This window comes from Dermacentor andersoni, chromosome 7 (assembly GCF_023375885.2).
Source record: "Dermacentor andersoni chromosome 7, qqDerAnde1_hic_scaffold, whole genome shotgun sequence".
Classification (NCBI taxonomy): Eukaryota; Metazoa; Arthropoda; class Arachnida; order Ixodida; family Ixodidae; genus Dermacentor; species Dermacentor andersoni.
The window spans coordinates 82,929,750-82,957,703 of NC_092820.1; the positions used below are offsets into that span (position 1 = coordinate 82,929,750).

The following is a 27,954-nucleotide window of genomic DNA, read 5'->3' on the forward strand; positions in this document are numbered from 1 at the left end:
TTTCGATGTAAAGTATTGACTTTAATAAGGAACAAACGATTTTCTTTTACTGCACAGTACTGAAAAACAATGCACAACTGACTTTACAAGTGAACCACTACTAACTTAAAGGTGCCATGATACCAAATTTTCAAGCTTAAATTATGCATGTATGTCAACCCTTATGCGTCCTACACCAAGCTGGCAAAATCTGAGTGCATTTGGTGCAGTAAATAACTTGTATTTGAATTTTTTAATGTCGCAGTTACAAATATAAACAGAACTGTTGGACGACCATGTCATGGCCCCTTTAAGACAACGCGCGGCTAACCAGATTCGAATGGCTTGATTTTTGGATTGTACCAACCCTGCAGCCAGATATCTGAGCCAAGTCTACTTAGTTCAACATGAAATGCAAGCATCTTTCAAAAAAGCACCATACTTAAGGGTTCTTCAAGCCCTTCAAAATTAAAGGCTGCTACAGGCCCCGATGTTAATTTACAGATGCAAGCGAGACAAATGCAAGAGTTCTGTACTCTCTTTTTAAAATTACAGGTCCATTACCATTAACTGCTGATCACACCACTTGTAACCGTCTATCCCGGCTTCCTTGTTTTTAAGCTTAACGTGTGACAGAATAAAGGCAAGCGATGTTGCAACATGACTCCTTCATTAGACAAGAACACCATCCATAACACGAGATGTACAACACTTTCATAAAAGATACGAGTTGCGACGTCTTCAGCGCAGTCCTTGCACCCATGAGTCGAGCAAAGGCACACGAATAGGGCAGCATAAACTCTCACGCGTTCGGGCAATAGTGCAGCCAAGTTTTGTGTGCAGATTCAGCAAGATGAGAGAGGCGATCCAGTTTGAACAAAGGAACACCTTCGCCGGTGTGTTCAGGCAAAATGATGATGGGAACCTCCCACTACTGTGTGCTCTTCACTTGGGTCCCAGCATGTCCTTGGGCTGGACCCACTTGTCGAACTCCTCGGCCGTGAGGAACCCGAGTTTGATGGCAGTCTCCTTAAGCGTGGCGCCCTCCTTGTGCGCCGTCTTGGCGATCTTGGCCGCTTTGTCGTAGCCGATGTGCGGGTTCAACGCAGTCACCAGCATGAGAGACTCATTCAGCAGCTTGGAGATGCGCTCCCTGTAATGGTTGGAAAGCAGTCGGGTGTTATCAAAGTTGTAAGTGGGCCCGTGGGCCCCAACTTCTGTAGCCATAATAGCAAATCCACTAAAGCTCCAAGTGCTATGGTCAAATAACAGTGCTGGAATGAACAGCATACTAGTACAGCGATCTAAAAAAAATTTGTTATACTGAAATCGTGAATAAGCACACTTCGTTATATTGCGGTTCAATATACAAGGCGTTCTATGGACAAGTTATACAAAGTTTAATAACACTTCGTTATGTCAAGGTTTAATTGTATTACGAAATCGAATCTATTTTGCAGTATTAAAGAAGTTGCTCGTGTGAAGCTTTACACTGCCCACGCTGCTAACATGCTTTTTGGACTGTCACAAGTGGGCCCAGGGCACATATGCTCCAGCATATGTCAGCACACTTTAACTCTTTAAGAATGGAAGACGAGCTCACCTCATCAAGCAAAATCTTGCGAGAAAGACAAACAATGAGACCAGCTCGTTCAGTGCTGTTGAACAGTGAAGTTGGGTGAAGTTGCAGCGAAGCCCACTTTCATAACAGCGTAAATATTTCACCTTTATGGCAAACTTTTTGCATGGTCTTGCTTTGTATGATCATCAGAATTATTTGCACTTGATGTTTAAAGAACTTGTGTGCAGTGAAGCCCACTTTCATAAGTGTAAAGTTTTTTTTTTTTTTTATACTAAAATTCACCTTTCTGACAAGTTTTCATATGGTCTTGCTTTATATGATCATGAAACTCATTTGCATGTAAAGAAAAAAAATTCTGCCTTCTTTGCAAGTTTGTTCCGTATTTTTACCATCCTTAAAGAGTTAAGTTGCCCTGTCCCATATAGAGGTTGATAACTTCTCTGCTGTGTAAACAAGCCTTGAACAGCTATGTTTCATCTACTTGCAGACAGTCAGGTATTCCTTTTTGTGGTATGACTGGGATAGTTGGAGAAGTATGGGAGAGGCCTTTGCCCTGCAGTGGGCGTAGCCAGGCTGATGATGGTGATGAGGGCACTTTCAGCAATGTCTTAGCAAATTGTAGTTGTCAGCAGCACTTTATTCCCATAATTCTTGCATCTAGACTTCTACTAAAAATGCCAGTCGGTATGCACCGACTAATGCATACGCACACCATATTAATATTCCAATTTGTTCAAGCAGGCATCCAGAACAGTGCAGGCAGATTGGGGCAACACCCAGGCAGCTCTTCTAAGAAAGTATTGTGGTGGCAATAAGAAACTTGGCCACCCATAGTTCAGAAATCTCTGTCATCTTTAGCGTTGCATTTCCTTCATTTCAGTTAGTACTCCGTATTGCAAAAAAAAAAAGCTGCAAAGTATGTCTGAATGAAAACCACTGGAAAGATACTAGGTAAGTTGAAAACATGAGATGTCCTTTCCAAGCACAGTGTACTATATATCTCGCAGCTGCAATAACTCTATTACAACGCATGAAAGTGGTTGGTTTGGGTAAAGTGCAGGGCAATGGTTTCCGACACATTAGTGCAATGAACAGAAACGGCTGCTCACTTGTTGGGCACAATGCCAGCCACGCAGTGGTCCGTGAAGGAGACACTCGAGTCCGCCAGGAGACGCACGGAGCGGAGCACGTTGGACACGATGAGCGGCTTGAACACGTTCAGCTCGAAGTGGCCGTTGCTGCCGCCGACGGTGACCGCAACGTGGTTGCCCATGACCTGGGCGGCCACCATTGTGACTGCCTCGCACTGTGTTGGGTTCACCTTGCCTGCAGTTCGCCCACAAAAGACAGTCTCGTCGGGTCACATTCGATCAAACGGGGAGACCAACACTTTATATGCAGGGAAGTCTTTGTGTGGAATGCAGATTCCAAGCTAAGTGGAATGACCAAAGGGGCAAAAAATGGGTGAGGGGAATGCTCTCAACTCTCTCATGCAATGTCTTCCCTGCATGGCATGCATGCAATTGCAGGAGCCTAGTCAGATGTAGTTGCACAGTAATGACAAGAGGTAGCAGAGGTATGCAGCTACTGGCTTCACCTAATGGCGTTAGCTGTGCAAGTGTGCAAGAACTTGCATCCTTCCCACTTCTTGACCTCGGGAACTCAACAGGCACAAATGTAATGCATGCTTGTTGTTCAGCTTGGGAACATTTCTCGGAAGTCATAGACTCGTGGTAATGATAACCCCTCGCATGTGCTGCATTTCACAGGCTTTGCCTGCATTCCTTTGCCTGCAAAGGAATTTGGCCTTCGAGTTGGAAATGGGCTATCATTCACACAGTGATCCAAAACATTGAGTTAAATATTTTTGATTCCTTAACATACTCTTACTACTCCCAATATTTTAGCTAGCTGGCATTTTATACCTGACGGGCAATAAACATTCCTTTTCTGTGTTCACACTCCTAAGTAGTTGTTTTCTTTTGTTTTCAAGAACAAGGTTTGCAGTGGTGATTGTGCACTATGTGGTCACAGTACGAGGTTGGTGGCTTGAAAGGTCAGAGTTTGCTAATGCTGCAAAACATTCAAATTTCACAGCTGTTAAGGCATTATCTCATGCATAATAAATAAAGGGGTTGCTTTAGGGATGGTTACATGTTCGAAAACACAATGTTTTACTTGCACCATAACTATGCTTTGGCAAGGAATGAACACCAGTGTGAAAGAGAAGCTCCCTTGCCCATATGGTGGCATGTGGGTTCTCTGTGTATTGAGCTGCTCTATATGTCCTGAAGTTCCAACGACCGTTAATGGTTATAAATGCTCCGGACTCAGAACTTTTGAGAACACTCGAGCCCTTCAATCACACTCATTGGGAAACACTCCATACATCCCATGTTTCAGGACACAAACACATTGATTGACAAAAAGCATACCGTCATGCAACTTATGAATGGCAAAACAAATTATAAAATGCCATTTTCCCAAGTACTGCACCAACAAAAGTAGATCTATGAATGGACCCGAATTAACAGCATCCTTTTTACATGCGACTTTTACATCAAGCACTCTTCTAGCAGGTGTTGGGTGATTATGCATCACAGAAAAGTCTTATTTTACCACTCATTGGTGCACGTCAGTCAGTTGATTTACGCAAATTGATGCTGAAAGCAGTTAGAAGCGGAATGCTTAAACTGGTATAATTTAACTATGCAAGAAAATTTCCTACATTAATATGACTCCGGTTAATGAGATTCCAACCGAAGGTCCTGGCCAGTGCCCATGCATTTCTATGGGCCTAAACTTTTGTTATTTCAATCTTAAAATCAACCTTTGCTGGATAATTTGAACTCCACCAGTCAGCATGCACATGCCTGACCTCTATGGTGACCCCAATAACAACTCCTGGTGTGGCAGTATCCGTCTCGGTGGAGCCTAGGGGACAGTGAATTTGTTGAACACGTCATCTCCCATTGAAATTGCCTATTTTTGGCCTGCCCTAGGAAGGTTTTCAAGCAATAACAGAAGCTCACAATGTCTCGTTATGGTATTTACCCGAATCTAATGCATGCCTTTTGAAAGGAAAATGGGGCTGGAAATTGCCTGCGTGGTGCAATAGAATACGAAACCAAAATTGCTTTCACAATGTTTGTATGCTTTACCGCATAACACTAGTGCATTGCAGCAAAGCTGCAATTAAAAATACCGTGCGGCAAAGCTCACTTTATAAAACCGGCTGTCACTATGGAACACATGCTAGATCCTTACCCACTCTTATTGCTAAAATATCGATTGCGTGTCAGATGTCTACTTGACTAAGAAGCTTTCATGTCACTTCTAAATTAGTTTTTAACTTTGAACTCATAGAAAATGGGTGCTCGTTTGATTCAGGGGCATGCTAGTATCTGGCAAATACTTGCACATGAATCGGCGGTGTGTTCTGGCGTTTTTTTCTGCATCTTGTTTAATTCGACCCGCTGGATAATTAGATCAATTTAGTTTGTCCCATCAGGGTCGAATTACCGGAAGTCGACTGTACATGAAAATGCACAGTGCAATTACTACTACGCTGCAAACGCACAGACCTGGCATAATGCTGCTTCCCGGCTCGTTCTCCGGCAGAGAGAGCTCGCCGAAACCGCACCTTGGTCCCGATCCGAGGAAACGGATGTCATTGGCTATCTTCATAAAGCTGCAGGCGAGAACGTTGAGGGCGCCAGACACCTCCACCATGGCGTCGTTGGCGGCGAGAGCCTCAAACTTGTTTGGTGCTGTCACAAATGGCAGGCCTGCGACAACACAACAGCCACTCAGCGCAGGAGAGCAGCAAACATGACCCTACCAGCAGCAGACAATGCACTCTGCCAAACAGCAATGTACAAACGTAAGAATTTCTTTTAGTTGTGATGGTTACCAACCGAATGTAACAGGTAGTGACATGAAAGTGCATGGATGATCAGCCTACTGCTCTCACAGTGCATGCATACACTATTTACCAAGAACGATGCTGTTGGTTACAAGTCAAAGCTTGTTATAACCAAGTTGCATCTGACACAAAAATACCCTCGTTCTATCAGGTATTCGTTATAAGCATACATTCATTGCACACTAATATCAGTAAAAAGCACTTTAGATTTACAACACCATATCTGAAATTTTTTTTTATGTTAATCGACATTTTTAGCTGCACAATAAGATGCTAGAAATATCGAACTGTAAATGTAACCTCTATGTAAACAGGATGTGTGAAGATGTGCATGCCTTCCGGCATGCTTTAATCATATCAGGAAAAAAAAAAGTCAGTTTCACCCAAAAGGCAAAGCTATCGGCCGTATAAGCTTGTTAACATTCGTTTACTAACTTAATTAACAAGCATGGTGTCACGCACACAGCGGTAAACATGAACACAACATACCAGCACTCTGCGCACTTTGTCCACATCACAAATCGCTTTGACAATGAGGCCTACGCGATCGCGCACTTTGTCCACATTGCAGATTACTTCTCAGATACAGTGCCGGCACGGCCTCGTCGTTTGCAGCAGGCACCGGAGTAGAACCCCACCCCCTCGTCACTCCCCCCCGGTGCCTCGCACGTGACGAAAGACAGCGCGCTGCCTCCCCGCTTTCCTCCCTCACATGCACGAGATTGAGTCGCGATCACCGAGTGGGTGACCCTTGCAAGTTTCACTCACACGTACAGCATGCGGCGCACCGACGCTGTTACTATGTTTGGACTTTGTGTGGAACATCACGGCAACGGCGACGACAGAAATTCGCCTGGAAGGTCTATATAATTGCTATTGTAATAATGTGTGAAGACTAGGATTCTCACCACAATGGGCAGCGGTGGAAATGCAAAAGCTGCCCACCTCTCTGGTTTACCGCCAAGTGCTCCAGATTTAAGATCCGCTATTCCAGTTGACTGATTAAATTTTCAGATTCTTTTTTTCTTTTTTCGTGATCCTTTGGCATTCCTTTATCACGTGGGGAAATATTAGAAAGAAAAGTAACGTAGAAATTGAGCAGAAGGACGAGTGTCAGGAGGTGCTATCACACCGCAGTGTGTGCGACTAGTGCAACTTTCCATTGACGAAACACTGCAATTTTGGAACCATCTTAAAGAGGTGAGATCTGAGCATCAATAGCCACACGGCCGCATTTCGCCGTGCAGAAATAAAAGCAAAAGAAGTGAACAACAAGTTAAAAAATTACTGTCGTGATTGGTTACTGCTGCCACATCTTCACGAGAAGCACTTTCATTGGCTGATGTAGATTTGAATCGCCAGCACATTTCTGGCAGCAGCAGCGGAGAGGCCTGGCGCGCTATCTGAACCTGCTAAAATCTTTTTACAGATCCGCCTGATCAACTGTTTTCGGAGCCCCAACTGCTGCGCAGTCTCTGAAGTCACGCAAGATATCTTCCTTTGACGTCAGGAGCCACATCATTGCCGCTACGACGGAACCGCCAGGGGAGCCAAGGCATAAAAGGACGTCCCCACGAGCCTGCAGTCATTTCTGGCAGCAGCAGCGGAGAGGCCTGGCGCGCTATCTGAACCTGCTAAAAACTTTTTACAGATCCGCCTGATCAACTGTTTTCGGAGCCCCAACTGCTGCGCAGTCTCTGAAGTCACGCAAGATATCTTCCTTTGACGTCAGGAGCCACATCATTGCCGCTACGACGGAACCGCCAGGGGAGCCAAGGCATAAAAGGACGTCCCCACGAGCCTGCAGTCATTTCTGGCAGCAGCAGCGGAGAGGCCTGGCGCGCTATCTGAACCTGCTAAAAACTTTTTACAGATCCGCCTGATCAACTGTTTTCGGAGCCCCAACTGCTGCGCAGTCTCTGAAGTCACGCAAGATATCTTCCTTTGACGTCAGGAGCCACATCATTGCCGCTACGACGGAACCGCCAGGGGAGCCAAGGCATAAAAGGACGTCCCCACGAGCCTGCAGTCATTTCTGGCAGCAGCAGCGGAGAGGCCTGGCACGCTATCTGAACCTGCTAAAAACTTTTTACAGATCCGCCTGATCAACTGTTTTCGGAGCCCCAACTGCTGCGCAGTCTCTGAAGTCATGCAAGATATCTTCCTTTGACGTCAGGAGCCACATCATTGCCGCTACGACGGAACCGCCAGGGGAGCCAAGGCATAAAAGGACGTCCCCACGAGCCTGCAGTCATTTCTGGCAGCAGCAGCGGAGAGGCCTGGCGCGCTATCTGAACCTGCTAAAGACTTTTTACAGATCCGCCTGATCAACTGTTTTCGGAGCCCCAACTGCTGCGCAGTCTCTGAAGTCACGCAAGATATCTTCCTTTGACGTCAGGAGCCACATCATTGCCGCTACGACGGAACCGCCAGGGGAGCCAAGGCATAAAAGGACGTCCCCACGAGCCTGCAGTCATTTCTGGCAGCAGCAGCGGAGAGGCCTGGCACGCTATCTGAACCTGCTAAAAACTTTTTACAGATCCGCCTGATCAACTGTTTTCGGAGCCCCAACTGCTGCGCAGTCTCTGAAGTCACGCAAGATATCTTCCTTTGACGTCAGGAGCCACATCATTGCCGCTACGACGGAACCGCCAGGGGAGCCAAGGCATAAAAGGACGTCCCCACGAGCCTGCAGTCATTTCTGGCAGCAGCAGCGGAGAGGCCTGGCGCGCTATCTGAACCTGCTAAAAACTTTTTACAGATCCGCCTGATCAACTGTTTTCGGAGCCCCAACTGCTGCGCAGTCTCTGAAGTCACGCAAGATATCTTCCTTTGACGTCAGGAGCCACATCATTGCCGCTACGACGGAACCGCCAGGGGAGCCAAGGCATAAAAGGACGTCCCCACGAGCCTGCAGTCATTTCTGGCAGCAGCAGCGGAGAGGCCTGGCGCGCTATCTGAACCTGCTAAAAACTTTTTACAGGTTGGTTGTTTACACTTGCCGACTTATTTAGCAAACACTCATGTTAACGTACTCTGCCGCTGCTGCTGCCACGCTGGTTCTTCTGCATTTTTTATGTTCCAAGTGCTCCTAGCCCTTGTCAGTTATCCTTCCGAAAAGTATTTTCCTCTGTACCAGATAGCCGTGCTCTTAAATTACAATGAGCGATCTCAGCGATACAACCTGTGCGAACTGCATGAGAGATATATCATCTGATATCAGGCACATGGTGTGCTGCGAATGCTTAGGCCTTTTCCATTTGGGCACGTGCTCCGGAGTCTCGGAGAAAACTTTTAAGTCGAAAGGCGACGACTATAAGAAATCGTGGAAATGTACACAGTGCCGAAAGTCTGAGCCAAATGTTTCCCGTCCCAAAGATGCTGAAGATACTTCTGTTGCTGCCCTGCTTCTTGAGATGAACAGAAAGCTTGACGAGCTGCTTCCCTTGAAGAAGATGGTTCACGACCTAGAGGCCTCGGTCAAGCTCATGTCTGACAAGTACGATGCCATTCTTGGTGATGTAACCAGGCATGAAGGCGAGATTAAATGTCTTACCGCTAGGGTTTCAAAGCTCGAAAAAACAGACGGCTCTGGTGCAGAACTGCAGCGCATTGCTTCTTCTGTAAATGACATTGAGTACCAGAGCAGAAAGCTGAACCTCGAAGTTCATGGTCTTAAGCAAGTTCGAGACGAATGCCTGCTTACAGAAATAAACGCTATCGCATCCAAACTCAAATTAGACATGCTGAATAATCAGTTAGTTTCGGCAATCCACAGGCTGCCAGCTAGAGCAGATAAAATTCCAGCCGTCTTGATACGTTTTGCGAATCAGTCGGTGAGAGATAAGTGGTTAGAGAAAAGGAAAGCGTTTCCGGCTCTTCAATCTGGCCTACATGTGATGGAAAACTTGACAACGCAAAATAGGGCTCTACTTAAGAAGGCTAAGGAATGGGCGAAAGCAAACGAATTCCGCTTTGTCTGGCACCGTGGTGGCAAGATCTTTATTAGGAAGGAAGAAGGAGATAGCGCCCATGTGGTAAAGAATCTATCTGATCTAAATAGTCTCAAATGACGAGTTAATCTGCATGCCATCATTTCACCATGTCAAGTGGAGATTGGGTATCGCCTACAGAATTACTCGACTTCATCGGTTCGGAACACTGGCTATCCACTAAATGTTTTCATTTAAACTGCCAGTCTGCTCGAAACAAACATAATGAGCTAGATGTGTTATTTGCTAGTCTTAACTTTAAATTCGATTTCGTTATGTTATCTGAGACATGGTACAACCACAGTTCTCTTGTTTGGCATCTACCGGACTATCAATGTTTCAACCAATTTAGGACTACCTCTCGAGGCGGCGGTGTTAGCTTGCTTGTTCGTGACAACATTAATGTCGACTACATCGAAGAATTCTCATGTGTCACAGATGACTACGAAGTTCTATCCTTTGTCAGCGGCAGAAGCGTTTACTCGGTGTTTTATCGTCCACCTGGAGGCAATATTCCACGTTTCTTTAGTTTTCTCGAAAATTTCTTTGCATATGCATGTACGTATAAGTACGACGTAATCTGGGGTGGTGACTTTAACATTGATCTCCTAGCTGACACGTGCTTAACTCGGGAATTTCATATCCTGCTTCAGTCGCATGGTTGCTCAAGCGTTATCTCTGTTCCAACACGAGTAACCTATGCCGCGTCAACTTGCCTGGATTTGTTTATCACCAATGTTTCAACGGCTATCATAAAAGCCGGCGTTCTTTCATGTAACCTGAGCGACCATATGCCTGTTTTTTTCTGTTTCAAACGATGCACTGAAAAAAACAGACAGCGTCTTATCCCCAGCCAAGTCATTACACCAAACCGTCTCGAAACGTTTTGCAGACAGATTCAGTTACTTGACTGGAGCGATGTATATGCCACACAATGTGCACAATCAGCATATGAGGAATTTCTACGTATTTTCATCACGTGTTACCAGGAAAACTTTCCTCTGCGAACTAGACGCAAGCGATCATCGCACATTCGCAAACCGTGGATCACGGACGACCTCTTTCGCAAAATAAAGTTTAAAAACATGCTCTATAACCAGTTTGTTAAGTCTCGTAATATAACCGATCTACACATATTTAAACGCTACCGCAATAAACTAACAAATAAGCTTCGGAAAGCCAAGGCCTCTTATGAATGTGTATATTTCATGTCTTGTCAAAATGATAGTCGCAAAACTTGGAAAAAACTAAATGTTCTGTTAATAATAATAATATCTGGGGTTTTACGTGCCAAAACCACTTTCTGATTATGAGGCACGCCGTAGTGGAGGGCTCCGGAAATTTTGACCACCTGGGGTTTTTTAACGTGCACCTAAATCTAAGCACACGGGTGTTTTCGCATTTCGCCCCCATCGAAATGCGGCCGCCGTGGCCGGGATTCGATCCCGCGACCTCGTGCTCAGCAGCCCAACACCATAGCCACTGAGCAACCACGGCGGGTTAAATGTTCTGTTAAACCGAGCGCTGTCGTCACCTGTAAATATTGAGATTTTTGAAAATGGCATTATCATCCCGGATGAAATGCTTCCTGATTACTTTAATAATTTCTTTGTTAATGCAGCTGGATCATGTGTGCACAGAAATGCCACCCGCTATGTTCAGGTCAGGTGCCCTGATAGTATATTCTTATATCCTACTACTGAGTCTGAGCTAGTCCATTTATTTTATGAGTTGCGTAATACCACGTTGTGTGACATTGACGGCATACAGATTACACCTGTAAAGCATGTCTTGAACATTATATCGCCTGTTTTAACATACATTTACAACCTCTGCCTGACATCTGGCGTATTTCCTGCCAAAATGCAGACAGCTAAAGTACTTGCTCTGTTTAAAAAAGGCAATAAAACTGTGATATCTAATTACAGACCCATTTCCATACTTCCAGTATTTTCAAAAGGACTTGAAAAAATAATATTTCGGCGTATTTCAGATTTCCTTGAAAAACATAACCTGTTCACTGACTGTCAATATGCTTTTCGAAAGGGACGGTCAACCCAGCTCGCGTTACTAACACAAAAGGAACAAATATTACAAAATTTTGAAAACAAGCTGCTCACGCTCGGGGTTCTTATCGACTTCAGTAAAGCGTTTGACTCCATTAACCACGAACTTTTGTTAAAGAAGCTAGAGTACTACGGTATTCGTGGTATTGCTTTGGATATAGTGAAATCTTATTTAAATCAGCGGAATCAACTCGTTGAAATTAATGGCATCTGCTCCCAGTTTAAGGAAGTAACAGTTGGTGTTCCCCAAGGAAGCATATTGGGCCCCCTGCTTTTCAACATATACGTTAATGACCTTGTTTCTTGTCGATAGTGAACCTAAATACATTATTTATGCAGATGACACTACGCTGCTTTTTTCATCGAACAACGTTGAAAGGCTGGTTTCAACTGCAAACTCTGTTCTTAAAAAAATACACACATGGTCACAGGATAATGGCTTAAGAATTAACACTGACAAAACAAAAGCTATTTTATTTCAACCAAAAAATAAAGGTGTGAGCTTAGAGACCGACATTATAATAGGTTCCTCAAGAATTGAGCTTGTTCAGTCTGCGAAGACGTTAGGTGTCTTTTTTGACAGCCATATGTTATGGACTAATCACATCGACTTCCTCGGAGGCAAACTTGCGCAAGTAGCTGGGGCGCTCTTCAGCTTAAGACCGCTGCCACGCAAGGTCAAACTTCTTTTGTACAACGCTCTCTTCCTGAGTCACGTACACTACTGCTGCCTCGTGTGGAGTACGACGTCTGCTACGAACATAAACCGGTTATTCTTGCTTCAAAAAAAGGCAATACATAGTATCTGTAATGCTTCAGTAGACGCTCACACTGCACCTCTATTCAAACAGTTGAATTTACTCACACTGCATTCTCTGTCGCAGTTGAGGCTGTTACTTGCCTATCGTAAAGAAGCAAAACAAAGCCAGCCATACATCACATCGTTAGCACAGCTAACTAGAAACAGAATAGAATATAATACACGGTCACGGTCACGGCACTGGTATGTGCCGCACCCTCGCACTAACTATTCTCTTCAAATGTTGTACCACCGCTTACCACGCCTATTAAACACGCTTAAATGTAATAACATAGATGTCACCTCCTGTCCTGTATCGCATTTATATGAGCAATTTCAGTGACATTTTGAAGACGATTTAATGTGTTGTTTGTGACTGTTTTCTGAAGTAGACTGTCGTCACACATCTCAATTTGATATTAGCCTCTGTCAAATCATGTCTTATTCTTTCCTACAATGATTACCTTGTTCTATTGATGCTTCTTTTGTACAATACTGTAAACTGTGGATTTCGCGTAGTTATTTATGATTTGTAATGTTTATTTGTTTGTTTGTTTTCGCTTATGTATTGTTTTGTCGGTTCTAAATTAGTGCCTGTGCCTTCTGCTGCTGCCCTCAGACCGGGTTTTAAGGCCAGTCAAGTTGCTGCGAGCAACTTTTTCCTTAAATCCCCCCATAAATTGTACGTTTATGGAAATAAAGGCATTTGTATTTGTATGTTTCATATGCATTCGTACAGCGGCGTGCTGCGCGTTTCTTTGACCCGTTGAAGTTTGGCCATTGCGGTACAATGCGCAGCTGGCCATTGCGGTACGATGCGCAGCTGGCTCACTTTTATATTGAGAATGTGTCAAAATTGCAAAAGTGGTGAATTTACAATTCAAAATGGTGGAATGGTCATATCAGAAGAGAGAGAGATAGAGAGAGAGAGGCTTAGTTGTATGTGTAAACCACCCCTAACCCACCCACCTACTCTGGTTGTAAAATGTCCACCTCTCAAAAATTTCTGCAGAGAACCCTGGTGAAGACATATGCAGACCCAAAGCAGAATTTCTTGTGCAGCAAGGCAAATTATGTGCCTACGAGCACTCCATATTGTCGAAGCCCCTATGTAAGATAAAAGAAGTTGCTCCAATAATTGGAGCTCAAAATTTGGTCATCTCTAGCCTAGGTACTGCTCACTGGAACCCAGGCAAGCCTTGTTTTTTTTCTACAGATTCATCCCCTGAAGAAAAACACTTCAAAGCTGTCTGTGTCGCTAATGTTGAGTATTTGTTGCATGACAGAGCACGGACATGAGGCCAGCTAAATATCCAAATTGATAACAAATAGCTATGCCTTCTTTTCACTGTAGTATTTATTTCTACAGTAATAGGCTGTTCGTAGAACATAACAGAATGCAGGCTACTTTGTCCAAAAGTACATTTACTTGCTCATTTATTCACATGCCTTTTCTAAAACAAACTGCAAGTGTTTTTGCTTTCAGTGGAATACTGTATTAATGAAAATGCGCTGTTGGACAAGTTGGTTGATACTTGGGGAACCCATGGTAACACAAATAAGATAGATACAAACAACAGAGGACAGCACATGTTACAATACCTTTGAACTAGTCTTATCTGCACTTACAATGTAGCTGGCTGCCAAAGGCCGCTAATGATGGCGTGCGGCCACCGTCAACTCACCCGTAAACTGGGAGACCTTTTCGGCTACTTTCTCGGCAAAGCCAATTCTCGTGTTGAGGCCCGTGCCGACAGCCGTGCCACCTGGAGAACATGCACGCACAAGTGAACTGAATTGCAGGAAAGACAATTGCCAGGTTTCGTTGAAACAAAACTGGGCGCATGACTTTTGCTGGCATGACAGTTGTGATGCTAGGGAGATGCACATGGTTGCAAATAGCTGTCCTCAAATATTAAAAAAATAAAGCTGTACTGAACACTTTGCGACCCTCGAATGGTGTATCTTTGAGGAATGAAATACCAACCAGCCAAATCCGCCACTTTTTGAGGAGAGAGGGCAGTGGAAAAGAACCTGACGCATGTCAGCTTTTCGCATAATGTTTCAACGAGCATTTCGTCACAAAAGCTACTGCTGATAATGAAGCGCGCTTAAATTTAAACACTGTCAAGTAATGGCCTTTTCTCTTTACTTTTTCTGCTAAATGATTGTCAGTGCCAAGTCTGCATTAGTGCTAAAGTATCAATTGCTTGTAATAGCCGTATATCAGCAGCTATGAATGTTTAAAATAATCACAAACCAGAGGTTAACTGCTCTTGGAATTGCAGAGCATCAATTTTTTCTTAAAAATGTGAATTTGAAAAATTTTATTACAATATTTCACATCTAATAAGCTACATATAACAGCATATAAGGATGAAATGCTTTATGTAATTTATCTTTGTGATTAGTGTAACAATCATGGCAAGAAAAGTGTGTCAATTTTATAACCTCACATAAACCTAAACCCATACAGCCCCACAATCATAATTACGCTGCTGCAAACAAGATTAAGCCTGCTTAAACAGAACACAAAGACTATCATCTCAAATAACTATGTAACAACAAAGCAAACTGAGTGCAAGAGTGAAATAGATTATTTTATCACAAAGCTCAGAAACCACGTTGCTGGAGATCTCTGTTATAAGATTAACAGATCAAAAATTAATCAGATCAATTGAGTCAGTGCTGTTTTAAGAATGATAATGGTAGTGTGTTCCATTCTTCAATAGTACTGGGGGAAAAAGGAAAATCTGAAGGCATTAGTTCTTGTTTGATAGAGAGTTAGGGATTCAGAATGTTGATGTCTGGTTTGTCTTGTGGTTAATGGTCGGGCATAAGGAGCAAGATGGATCGAGAGTTATTTATTTTTGAGTAAAAAAAGAAATTTAATCCTTAGAATTTTCCGCCGTAGTTGTAATGTCTGTACACAGTGATCGTGCACGGTAGTTGTTGGTGAGTCAGTTATACGGTGCTTGGAAAAAATAAACCTAACTGCTTTCCGCTGAATCATGTCCAGTGCATTAATATTGGCTTTATTATGTGGATCCCAGATGGTGCATGCGAATTCCATTTTCAGCCTAACGAGTGATTTGTATGCATGAAGTTTAGTTTCTGGGGGGTGCTTGTTTTAGTTTATGAAGCAGAATACAGAGTTTGCGAAATGATCCAGCACACACATTTGAGACATGAGAATTCCAACTTAGGTTGTTAGTTATTGTCACACCCAAATATTTATATTCATTTGCTTCGACGAGAGGATGATTAGGAAGACTATAGGGAAACGCCCACCTACGTCCTTTTTTTGGTTATCTGTATGTATACTGTCTTTTCTTCATTCAGCTTCATGTCCCATTCTTTACACCATGAATAAATGTTATGAAGGTTATTATTCAAAAGTTCCTGATCCTCTTTGCAACCAACATCATGAAACAAAATGTAGTTGTCTGTGAAAAAGTGTATTTGTATTGGTCCAGCAATAGTGCTAAAAATATCATTAATAAAAATAAAGAATAAGAGTGGTCCCAGTACGCTACCTTGTGGTACCCCTGAAGTAACCGGCAAATGGCACGATTGGTGACCATTAACATAAACCGACTGTGTGCAGCTCGCAAAGTAGGCGGAAATCCAGTTTATTATGAAAGAGGGGAGGCCAATGCATTTTAGTTTGAAGATTAACTTTTGATGTGGAACAAGGTCGAACGCTTTTCAAAAGTCCGAAAAAAATGACATCAGTTTGACCAGACTAGTCGATAATGCTTGCAAAATGGTGAATTACTGTGGTTAGTTGTGTGACTGTAGAAAAGCCCTTCCTAAAACGATGTTGAAAAGAGGAGAGAATGTTGTTATCTGTTAAAAACTTGATTATGTAATTAGCAACAATATGTTCAAGCATCTTACAGCTCAAAGAAGTCTGAGATATAGGACAATAATTTCAAATCAGTGATGTGTCGCCTTTCTTGTGTATGGGCAACACACGCGCCGTTCACCAATCAGCCAGTAGATCCACAGATGATTCGGATGTACAAAAAATGCATGCAAGGAATGGGGCGAGCATTTCCGCGTGACGACCAAGGAACGCATTTGGAAGACCATCAGGGCCAGATGATGCTTAAGTCTTTACGTTAAGAAGCATAGTCACAACACCTTGTAATGATGCAATATCTTCCAGATCAGAGCATGACACAGGGTTGTGACTGACTGTTTCAGAAGGGACTGAAAATACGTTGTGAAAATATAAGTTAAAATGTTCCGCTATGGCCTCCTTGTCAACAATTCGAATATCATTGAGTTGTATCTCGTCAATAGACTTTTCCTTCCGATTCAAGAAGTCCCAGAACTTCTGAGGCGATTCTTTTAAAAAATCTGGTAGGGTATGTTGAAAATAATGCCATTTGGAACATTTCAATGCCTAATTAAACGCCGTTCGAGCGGTTTTGACAATGTTTGTAGGTGATACTTTTTTTTAAGGCACTTATGTTTTCTTTTTAGATGCAAGACGTCTCTCATTATCCAGGGATTCGACTTTTTAAATTTATTAGTTTTGTTTGGAACGAAATTATCGAGACAGTAAGTGCATATCCTTTAAATTGATTCCAAAGCATATTAACACCTGAGCCTTGAAAGCTGCTGAATTTTAGTTCAAGGTAATCAAGGACACCCTCATCCCTGGCACGAGAAAAATCTTTTACAGAAACTATCTCAGAGGGAGGAATACAAGGTTTTTCAAGGCTACATGGTAACAACACCATTGCATGATCAGAAATACCGGGATTCACAGAGACTGTACATTCTTCAATTGTCCTAGGAACCAAAACAAGATCTGGAATTGAAGAGGATGCACCACAAACTCATGTAGGCTTGGTTACTAGTTGATGTACATCCAGGTTAAGCATAATATCAAGGAAAGATCCAACATCTGAACACTGATCTGTATTTGAAAATGGATAATGCAAATCAACAGAAGGTAAATTAAAATCGCCAACTACGATTACTTCTTTGCAAGAAAATGACCCTAAATGATTGCATAGATCTTTCAGAAATAGCGGTGGTGCAATAGTGCTGTATAATTTGCCCACGACAGAACATTGCGCAGTTTGCCGTCAAAGACTGACCAGCACACACCAACCTGCTGCCAGGTAATACAGATGTGGCAGCGTTGCTTTCACTCGTTCAATGCCGAACTCGACCTGGGCAGCATACCCGCCAAACTCCTGGCCCAAGGTCAGGGGTACGGCATCCTACGTGAAAAACATCAGATGTATCTACATGTACTCGCTGTCCAACAATATGCAACGGAAGACGTGAAATGCCAGAAGAACACGAGAAGAACACATAGGCCCACGAATAGGTAGGGCGGGAGAATACTGAATAATAGATTTCGAACCAAATTAAGAAAAAAAAAAAAGCTGAATATGGAATGAAATATCGGATATCAGAAAGTTTTTCAAGAAATTTAGTGCTTACAAATTTTGGGCAATAAGATACGGTGGTGCACTTGCGTGAGAGATTCCTAGCATTGCATAAGAAGAATGTTTCAGGCTATCAGTAACTTAGGTACATGGAAATCTACAGTACAGTCTGCTCCTATTAAAGGGAACGCCAAATTAGTATGCCAGCACCGATTGCAGCTCAGCTCTAGTACATGAAGTTCTGGGAAATATCTTCTTTATCAATAGAATTTCTGATGAATAGAATCAAGTGTTGTTTTTTCCCTCTGAAACAAATGAATTAGTGACGTTCTGTTGTACTGAATACCAGTGAGGTTCTGAATTCAATAGTAGACCTGTGGTTAGCAGCAATCTTACTTATTTTACAGAAAGTTTTTCTTTACAGTTTTTAAGATACACAAGTGCTAAACCAACATTATGGCACTTGGGTTAACATAAGGCCAATCTGTGCAACAGACGAAAGGAATGCGCATCACTTGACTCGAACACTGCTTCGGGCATAGCAGGTGCCGTTTCTTTGTCAGGTTCAGCGTGATTTTCCACCTGTCAAAGAATCTGGGTCACTGCAAGTTCGCGCGACGCTCGCTAGCAAACTAGCCGAGCTTAAAACTATAGTGTTCCCTCAATATTATTTAGGCGCTCCATTTAATAAAGGACCACCCTGCACCAAACACTGGTAGACAGCAGCATCTTCAGAGTGGTGCGAGTTATAAGGAAACAGCCTAAAGTGCTCCGGTTCAGCTCTGCAAAGACTCACCTGAGTGTGAGTCCGGCCGATCTTGACAATGTCATCGAACTCCCGGGCCTTGGTGCGGAGCGCATCGTGCAACTTCTTGAGTGCCGGCAACAGGCGCGTGTCGATCTCCATGGCGACCGCTATGTGCATGGCCGTTGGGTACGTGTCGTTTGAACTCTGAAAGTGCGTGTACCGGTCCGAGTGTTCAAAAGTGCAGCCAGGAAACATACGACATGGGTGACCACAAGAGACACGCAGAAAAGTATGCTCCCTTCATAGCACCGCCAGAAACAACAATGCGTACAGACACGAGCCACTAGAAAATGCAGTGAACAGAGGTTGGCTGCAATGTGTTGCAACTAGGTCTGCTAGTGCTACAGCCATACTGTATAAAACACCTAGAAAAACATTTGCACGTACCGTGCGTAAGAATCCTTGCCGTTTGACGCTAACCTACGCACATTTCTTAGGCTCGGAATATTTTGCCATTGCAGGGGAGAGAATTCGTAACCCCCTTAATTCTTCTGATGCCCAACAAGCCTTTTATATGCCTGACTAGCACAGAAATAAGATAACAGGAGCAATCCAATGCAAGCTCGTAATGTTTAGCTGTGAACATAGTGCCTGATCTCAAGAAAACAGCCAAAAGTGTCACTACAAAGCTGCACATTAACTGTTTACATTCAGCATCTAAAAATGAAACCTGAGGGACACCGAGCGGAAGGTTTTGGATGATTTTTCACAGCATGATATTCATGCACTTGATGCTACTAAATGCCTGACAGCTTGTAAAAAGTCACATCTTGGGAGAGGCTGGGCTAAGCCTTTCTTGTTACCTGACCATAGTGCCCTGAACCTTCTGCGCCTCTTGATATAATTGCAAAGGCCCAAGGACAGCTCTTAATGGTTGCAGCATTTACAAGCATTTATTTTTGTATAAATTACAAACCTGTTGATACATTCTTCAAGAAACTGCAGGAAAAAAATGTAACAGTAGGGAAAAACGTAACAGCGAGGATGGCTCCGAATTGCCTCAGCAATGTCAGAAACAGCTCTGAATGGCTGCCAGTATGAGAATGACAGCCCACAAATAAATGTAATAAAAAAAAAACTGACAGCGCATGCCTCTTATGTTAGATCTTTTCAGTGACTAAAATATGAAAAGTGCGAAACAATAACAGGAGATCGGTCCACGCAAGAAGCCACGTTTCTACCAGAAAGCTTGCCTTCGTGCGGAGCGTTTGCCACCAGCATATCCCAGGAAGCGTGAAAAGCAGTCAGGGATCTTTGAATGATATCATTTTTAAAAGCGAAGCTTAAGTGTCTTCCAAATTTGCATCTCTGCTAACGCGCTGGAGGCTATACAGCAGAGAAGTCAAGACGGCAAAGCCCCAGCCAGAAGTTGAGTGTCGTGGCAGCAAAAGGGCTTGTCGTGGCATCCCGCGGCAGCCGCAATAGACTACGCTACACAGCAATGCCGTTGCTATCTTGGAGGCCACGTGCAGCAGGCGCAGCAGACACAGCTGTGCACAGTGCAAAGAAAAAATTACTTTTCTGTCTTTTTATGATAGCAGACATATATGTTTTTCATTTATTTAACTAAACATTAGCAATTATGTATTACTGAGGATTCTCTCATGGTCACGAAATCAGTCAATAGCATTGGTGGGCCAACTGGTTTCGATGACACTGCATGGCAACATTGTGGGAGCAAGAGATTTTTTGCCGATCTGGCACGACATCAAATTCCCTGCTGCATACAATGCAGCAATATTTGGCTTACATGTTCACAGCAGCCTCTACAACAGATTAACAACATTTTCTTACCAAAAGACACGTTTTTTTGCCGCAATTGAACACTCACAAAAGGAAGACACATAAAGACAACACAGGCGGCTTTAAGTGATTTATTTTGGGCTTTGACCCAAGAATATATATACATATACATACACGCGTGCGCTGGCTGTTCACAGATCTACGTAACCCAGCGGTCAAACAATCTAGTTTCCAATTTATAGAGCATGATAGATGTATCACTAATGCAATTTGTACCTTTCTTTTTTATATAGTAGGCTTCCATCAGCTCACGTGCTGTTTGAAATCTACTTCTGCCAAGAATCCTAATCTCGGAAAACCGTGGTTTGCACATGCAGGCCTTGCAGTGCACAGGCAATGTGTCTTCCTTTTGTGTGTGTTCAATTGCGGCAAAAAACATGTCTTTTAGCAAATACCAACTAGGCCAACAAGCAGTTCTGTTTCAACATGTTTTCTTACCAAGTTTAAAAAGTGTTTCAGGGTCCCCCTCTAATACACTTCACTGCATAACATTGTTATGTTGCAAAGAAGCTGACTTAAGAAAACCAGTGTTCAAATGCATCGTAAGATACTAGAACATTACAGAATGGCGACATCAAATGGGAAGGTAATACATAGGAGTCAATGGGCTTTGAAAATGAAATGAAAATTCAACGTAGCAGCCAGGAAAGCGTAACAGGGGGGAACCTTCCAACGGTTCCAGTACTTTCTCGTCAGAAATGCCACAGGAACATCTAGATGATTGTAGCATTTCTAACTGAAAAGCACCAGGTACGCACCATTCAAGAAAAGAAATGTATGCAGGTATGGCTATTGTCATGATAAAGGTTACACCCAAAAAGAGGTGTAATTGTTCACCTAATAGGTGTAAAAAGACAAAGCGTGCCACAGATGTTGGAGCTAAAGGTGGTCATCATGCAGCACATGGAAGGTAAGGAGGTCCCACCTGGCTCTTGTTTACGTGGTCGTTTGGATGAACAGGGCTCTTACTGCCAAGCTTGCCTCCAAGGATCTCGATGGCCCGATTGGCGATAACCTCGTTGACGTTCATATTGGACTGGGTACCTGAGCCAGTCTGCCAAATCACCAGTGGGAAGTGGGATTCCAGCCGCCCGTCAATCACCTACAGGTTGAAACCATCCCATTCAGACGTGCTCATCTTCACTACCAACTTGTTTAAGTTTGCCACAGGCCAAAGTTTTCTTATAGCAATCTCAAGTCTTGCAACAGCTAACTTTGTTGTAGCATTTTTTTTTTATATTGTCACTCCACACCCTTTCCCTTGGCCCCAAGTCTGTTGCTCTAATAGGTCACAAGTCATTTGTTCCAACACATGACGCAGCCAATTTCATTTGTGTCATTGCACAGTTATCTCACTAGCTACATATGAAACCAGCAGTAATAATGGTGTGAGATGTCAATCAAAATAGTGGGATTGTCCTTGGTTGTATTCGTAAGAAAACGACAGGGGATCTTATGTGTTATAGGTGTAGCGGACAAGTACGACTCTGCAATTTGTATTGCACTAACGAGGACGATACCACAGCAAAGAAAACAGGACATTCGCATTTATCCTGTACTCTTCGCTATGGCGTTGTCCTCGTTAGCACAATACAAATTGCAAAGTAGCAGCCCTGCAGTGCGCATTGCCAATAATTGCTCATATTGACAGCGGAGAACAACTGTGGAACAATCTATGAATGTTTACTAGTGCTAGTTCTAACATGAAGCAGGCATGAAGAGAAACAGAGAATCTTCAAAGGCCTTTGTGGTGTCCTGTTATCAGAAGATGGATGTAAAACTGTGAGGTGGCAAACGGGTCTAGTTGATTGTACACTGCAACAAGGGAAACTTAGGATGGTATATACAAAGCATGAATTGTAGCCCCCATATACTTTCATGCCGTCACACCTAATTTTGGCGCTCGCCGTCAGTCGGCACCGCCAGACGAGAATAGAGCAGACGACGCTGTAGCGCAGTGCCCGCTTGATCTGGCCTTTTTTTCTGCGCATCCTATATAGCTTTACTGAATCTAAGTGGCAGCAACACTTACACTGGCATGAACAAACTGGCTGCCGAAAAGGAAAAAATGCATACGAGAAAAAAGAATGAGCACGAGAGATTGTTCGCACTTATTCCGAGGTGCTTCATAGCATTTTTTTACATATTGAAGCTGTCTTACACGTTAGCCAAGCAAAAAAAAAATATGAAGTTTGAAAAAATGCAAACCACACACAAATATTGCCCTCAGTTGCGGTTACACTTTGTAACCATCAATAACAGAGGCTTCTGTGCAAACATTTTGGCGATGTCGTTCTTGTCCATTACCTCCAGGGCAAATTACTTAGCAGAAGGTGGAAAAAGTTAGCCAGGATCATCTCGAAGAACTTCTCGTGATGAATAAAGCCTAAATAATTGACAGTGCTATGGCAGCACTTGAGCACCGTTTTAGCTGAGGTCACACGTAAAAAATTGTGATCTTGCATTCATGGTCAAATGACACTGACTGAACACAAAGAATAACTAGCAATCTGATCTTTCATGGTGTGGTGTAAAGTCAACAATAAAACACAGCCACATTATTCTTGTGATGGTCGGTGATGGTGCGCAGAATGAGAAAGGTGACCCGTTCAAATTTATTTTAGCACGCACTGCACAACAGTGTGAAGCTCTCGACCAGTGCAGTTTTTATATAAATGCAGTTTACAGAAATTCTGAAGTGAAGCAAACAGAGTTCGTTCAGTACAAAGTGCAACAACGAATTTGGTAGGACAGGCTCATCTGTACATTTTTCTGGGAAGGGTACACCTGTAGTCAACTTCACAAATGAAACCGCCTTTTTGCTTTACATATAGCAGCCGCTGCTTTATATTCATTTTATCATTTATCTTCAGCCATTGCCTTATCCGGGAAAACAAGTCGTGTGACATTTTAGTAGACTTTCAGAAGCGCGCCTGCTACCTTTACACTTTTTATGCATGCAGGCCACAGCTCGCAGACGCTTTGATATCACCCCTAGAGAGGGCGCTGTCAGCCCAGAATGGGCTGACAGTGCCTTCTCAGTCTCTGACAGGCTGACAGCCCAAAGAAAAAAAACGAAATCAGGAAAGAAACAATTTATAATAACTCAAAGGGAAGCTCATTACTTTTCGAAGCAAGATCCGGATGCCTTAGGACACGCACTCATAAAGCGAGATATAAGAAGGAAGAAGAAGCATGTGCTTGCTGCGGTAAAGCTAGGAAAACGATGGAGCATGTTGTATTAGAATGTGAAGATGTCTGCCCAGCGGTCGGTTTAGGAATCACTGATCTCCTTGAAGCCCTTGGGTTCAGCAAGGGCAGGGAGAAAGTAAACATGTCTGCAATAGCAATTCATAAGAGGTGATTGGAAGACTGGTGAAAGTAGGGAAATGACAAACAATGGAGGAAGCGTACAAAACAAAGTTCACAATAGGGGTTCAGGAACGTTGGTTATGAAAATTCATGGTGGGTTTTTTTCCTTTTCTTTTTTCTTATTTCAACATAGGTAGGACATTAGGTAATAAAATAACAAGAACTTGGTGGCCTAACCCACTGCCTCATTCCAAAGGGGATGCTCATAACATCCATCCATCCATCCATCCATCCAGATGAAATGCGAGGCCAAGTGAGGAGGATGAACAGCAGCACTCGAGTGATTGCACAGGCACAGACACTATATTGGATGTTATGCATGAACTAATGACTATGTTATTTCAAAACAAATACTGTTTTATATAGAACTATAGAAGATGTGGGGATGCAAAACTCTCACGCGTGCCCTGATGTTGTTTTCTCTGTGTGGCTCCCATCTTCTGTAATCTGCCTTCTCTGCATAGCTTAGTGCCGGCAGCAGTCAGCCTGGTTGCAGCACACTACGAGAGATGGTACGAGTGCTGCGCTGCTAACGCGATCTAATGGCGGGGTTAGTCGGGTGCGACAGGGAGTAGGCTCTTCCTCTTTGGCTCAGGATTGGCAAGCGGCATGGACGTTCCACGCATGCGTCAATCCATGCTTCTGCGAGACAGTCTCATGAGGCCTCGTTGGAACGCGCCACCATTCGCATGATCGTACATGTGAACGATCAGGCATTGGTGTCCAGCATGGGGCAAACATATTTGCTCACTATCCGGTCGCGGTGAGTTAAACTTCCTCGATTTTGTGCATGCTCATAGGCATGTTTTGTGGATAGCAACTCGGCTAGCAGCCATTAGTGTATGAAGGGTGCAATAAATGCCCTCGTCATTGTTTGCACTACTGTGTTGTCGTTCTTTGGTCCCAAGAGCAGGGATGAGACCCCCCACGAGGATTAAAAAAATAATAATAAAAGTGCATCCTTAAGCTATGCCAAGCCCCAAAAGACAAGTATGTATTTGATTTTATCATTTACAAGTGCTCATTACATAAAATTACTATCTTTGGGTGATAGCACGTGCAGCGTGGCTTCTTCAGGAATAAAATAGTTGTTGGTCTATGATTTGTGTGTTGTCCGATACAGTGCCTTGTTGCATTTTGTCTCCCAAGATAACATACTTTAGAGTCAAAATGATTCTCTGCAATTACAGTGCGACTGCATGAAGAATTGCACTATAAGGATGGCAGCCAAGATTAAGTCGAAGTGCACTGACCTCATCGGCTGCCTGCGAGATGGCATCCGCCAGTTTGTTGTCCAGGCCGTACTCCTTGTTTACAATGGCCGCGGCTTTCTTGAGGATGCCAAAGGCTTTTATCACTGGGAGCTGAAAAGAAGAGAGATTGATTAGATCAACACGCTTGTTTCAAGAGGTAAAAGGCCATCGTATCATTGGTAGCCACACAGGCATGACTCAGCTTCATACAGTCACCCCACACTTGAAGAAGAGGTAGGACACATAATAAAGTATCTTTCTGCAGTCATGTGGCACTACAAAGGGTTGATTCAATCTCCAAGTGCAACAGGAGGTTCGAAATGTTCAAAGAAAAAAAAAAGAAAGGAATCCAAGCAAATGAAACAAAAACATGGGAGTGTGGGAACCTCCAGTTCCAGTTCATCTCAATTATTTTTATTCCTGCTGACAAGTTATTCGATGCAAACAAGTTCAAACCTACCATGCTCGTTCACATGCAAGTAGAAGGAAAAAGGTGCATTTGATATAAACAGCAGTAATGTTTTTAGCTTAGAACTTGTACTGACATCTAAAATAAGAATTGCGATGATCAGTTGGTTCTGCAATTCATTACATGTGATACTCTGCAAGCTTATTCAGGAACCATCATGTCAAACATTGCAGATGGTGGGACATGATATATACAGATGGAATGGGTGTGCTGACACAGGACATAATTGTTTGTGTATCACTTGCTCTATTGTATGTGCGGTTCACCACATTGAAGAAACCCCAATTAGCCAAGTTTAGAACTCTTCTAAAGAATAACCCAGCATTGCCCAAAGGCATGACAGCAGGGAGATGACAACAAGGAAAAAGAAAATCACTCATTTTTGAAGCACACTTGGGCTTCAGACAGTGGGTTCTATCTACTCTAAAGAAAAGGGAGTGGGGGGAGGGGGGGGGCACACACATCCTGGCAAAATGAGTCGTGAGGAAGGTGGTTCCATCTTGTGTGCGGCGTTGGTTACTAGAAAACTGCATGGTAGTATTGCAAACATCTCTCAAGTGGAGCTGTGACATGGATGTGGCGAGCACTATAAGAAATAGGAAGACATGGTCTGCACCCCTGACCCCAACAGATGCACAGGATTTTAATTATTTTACGTCGTCAGTAGAACACCTCTACCACACTGTGTGCACAATATGATTTCAGTATTTCACAATCGGTAATTGACTGCTTGAAAGCAAGATTATCATCGGACAATGTTAAATTATGGAAAGGTGCTGCTTTGCTTTGAGCTCGACACATTCGTCTTAAAAATGCATCACTTAATGCCAACTGCACTGATGCCATGGAATGAAACAACCTCAAGGGCTAGCCAACAGAATTCAAGTCTCATGACACCTACTGGCATCCTCTCGTGCTCGCCACCAATGTCAAAGTTGAGCATGGAACGCATTGTCTGTGCTCCATAGTACTTGTCGCTGGGCACCTTCAGCTCGCCAAATGTGTCGGACTCAATCCGAAAGTCTCCCTGCAAGAAGAAAAATAAAAAAGGAATTAAATTCACAGCAAGCAAAACAGCAACATGCACAATAGCCACTGGGGTAACGAAGTTTTGCACTATAATTTCAAAGCCACAACAGGTTTTCCTTTAACAGTTCTAACATATACAGTGCGAAAAATGTTCTCAGTTTTAGGATGAGCTTTTGCTTGTATAGGGCTCGTTGAAAGAATTAATATCTAGACTTTATGTACTACGTACTGTCATGACTACAGTATATGTGCGATTCTTCTTGATGCGACTTCGTTAAGTTAGACCAAGAGAACGAGTAGCAGACGCCATAGAAGAACAATGCCTCTGTTGTTTTTTTGGCCGGGATTGACGAACTTATCACAACTGCAGCCACAACGTAACGTAAAACTTACCAATGCCGATCCCATAATCTCACAAACTAACATAAAAAAAATTAACTTTGCAAGACCAAGTTGCGTTTATGGGGGACGCAAAAACGTGAGGCGAGCTCGTCCTACGCATGGCAAGACCGCGATAAAGCTCGCGTAACCTTGCTCACTCAGAGGAGTGCAGCAGTGCTCGGCACGCAACCACTTTAAGTGCACGACATATACTCGTTCGCGAAGCGCAGGTTATCTTCGTCCCCGTCAACATCTGGCGAAGCTCACCGATCCAGCGGCTGCTGTCCTGCTAGCAGACGAGTGTAGGGCCATCCTTCCCTGTGAAAAGTTGTGCCGCGCAACCTGCCGCAGTTGAGAGACGAGGGAGACTGGCAGCTTCATGGCTGCTTCGGCCGATAACAGCACGTGATAAAAGCGAGGACGATGGGGCGAGAAGAACGCCTGTTTCGATGAGCGGGCGCTGGAAAATTGCTACTCCACGCAAGCAGAGAACTTGACCGGCGAGTCTCACGAATGACCTCCCTCCCTCTGCCTCCTCCTCACACGCTTTTTCCCATTAGAGTGGAAGTCGCTGTGTGACATAATACTTCAACCTAACTATGACGTCACGTATAAGTTTATTTTTCCAGCACTAATACTTAATATAGTTAAACTATGCCTGCCGGATTATCAGCGATCGCATGGATAGCGGCCATCGTCAGAAGTATGGCGGTGGCGCCACTTACGTAGGGTTGCCGCGTGTGAACTTTTTACGTTCTTGGTTCTCATAGGTGACAAAAAGAACTTAAAAGTGAATAAAAATTGTGTAAATACATATATAATCTAGTGTTGTAATAATATAGCGATACAAAGAGGTCGTCGTCGAAACTTGTGATGGGGACGCCACTTACGTATGGGTCTAAGGCGCGCTTTTTGAAATTTTGCGAACTACGCGCTCGTCGTGCTTCTCTGTTCAAACAAATCATGAGTGATTGTGGTGCTTGGCACGAAGATGAAATCTTTTCTTTTTTTCGTCGGTCAGAATGTCGTCACCAAAGAAAGCCTGTCTATTTCTAAGAACGGCGCCGTAAGCAAGCCGGTTCTCG

The 27,954-nt window shown here is 43.5% G+C and overlaps 1 protein-coding gene across 1 annotated transcript; it reads right to left on the bottom strand.

Moving 5' to 3' along the window:
• Positions 1-27,411, bottom strand: LOC126534200 (fumarate hydratase, mitochondrial-like). The gene is made up of 10 exons (XM_050181460.3): positions 27,137-27,411; positions 26,361-26,486; positions 24,991-25,101; positions 21,291-21,467; positions 18,551-18,706; positions 17,472-17,583; positions 14,029-14,109; positions 5,146-5,349; positions 2,671-2,887; positions 1-1,132 (listed from the first exon to the last, which is right to left on the bottom strand). The coding sequence occupies exons 1-10, from the start codon at positions 27,248-27,250 to the stop codon at positions 925-927; spliced, it is 1,506 nt and encodes a 501-aa protein (XP_050037417.1). The 5' UTR covers positions 27,251-27,411; the 3' UTR covers positions 1-924.
• Between the last annotated feature and the right edge of the window lie 543 nt (positions 27,412-27,954).

Coding starts and splice junctions, on each gene's coding strand:
- LOC126534200 (XM_050181460.3), bottom strand. CDS start 27,250: ATGAAGCTGCCAGTCTCCCTCGTCTCTCAACTGCGGCAGGTTGCGCGG. Junction 21,468..24,990: donor TCTCGCAGGCAGCCGATGAG/GTCAGTGCACTT, acceptor TTCAACCTGTAG/GTGATTGACGGGCGGCTGGA. Junction 17,584..18,550: donor TCGGCCGGACTCACACTCAG/GTGAGTCTTTGC, acceptor TTTTTCACGTAG/GATGCCGTACCCCTGACCTT.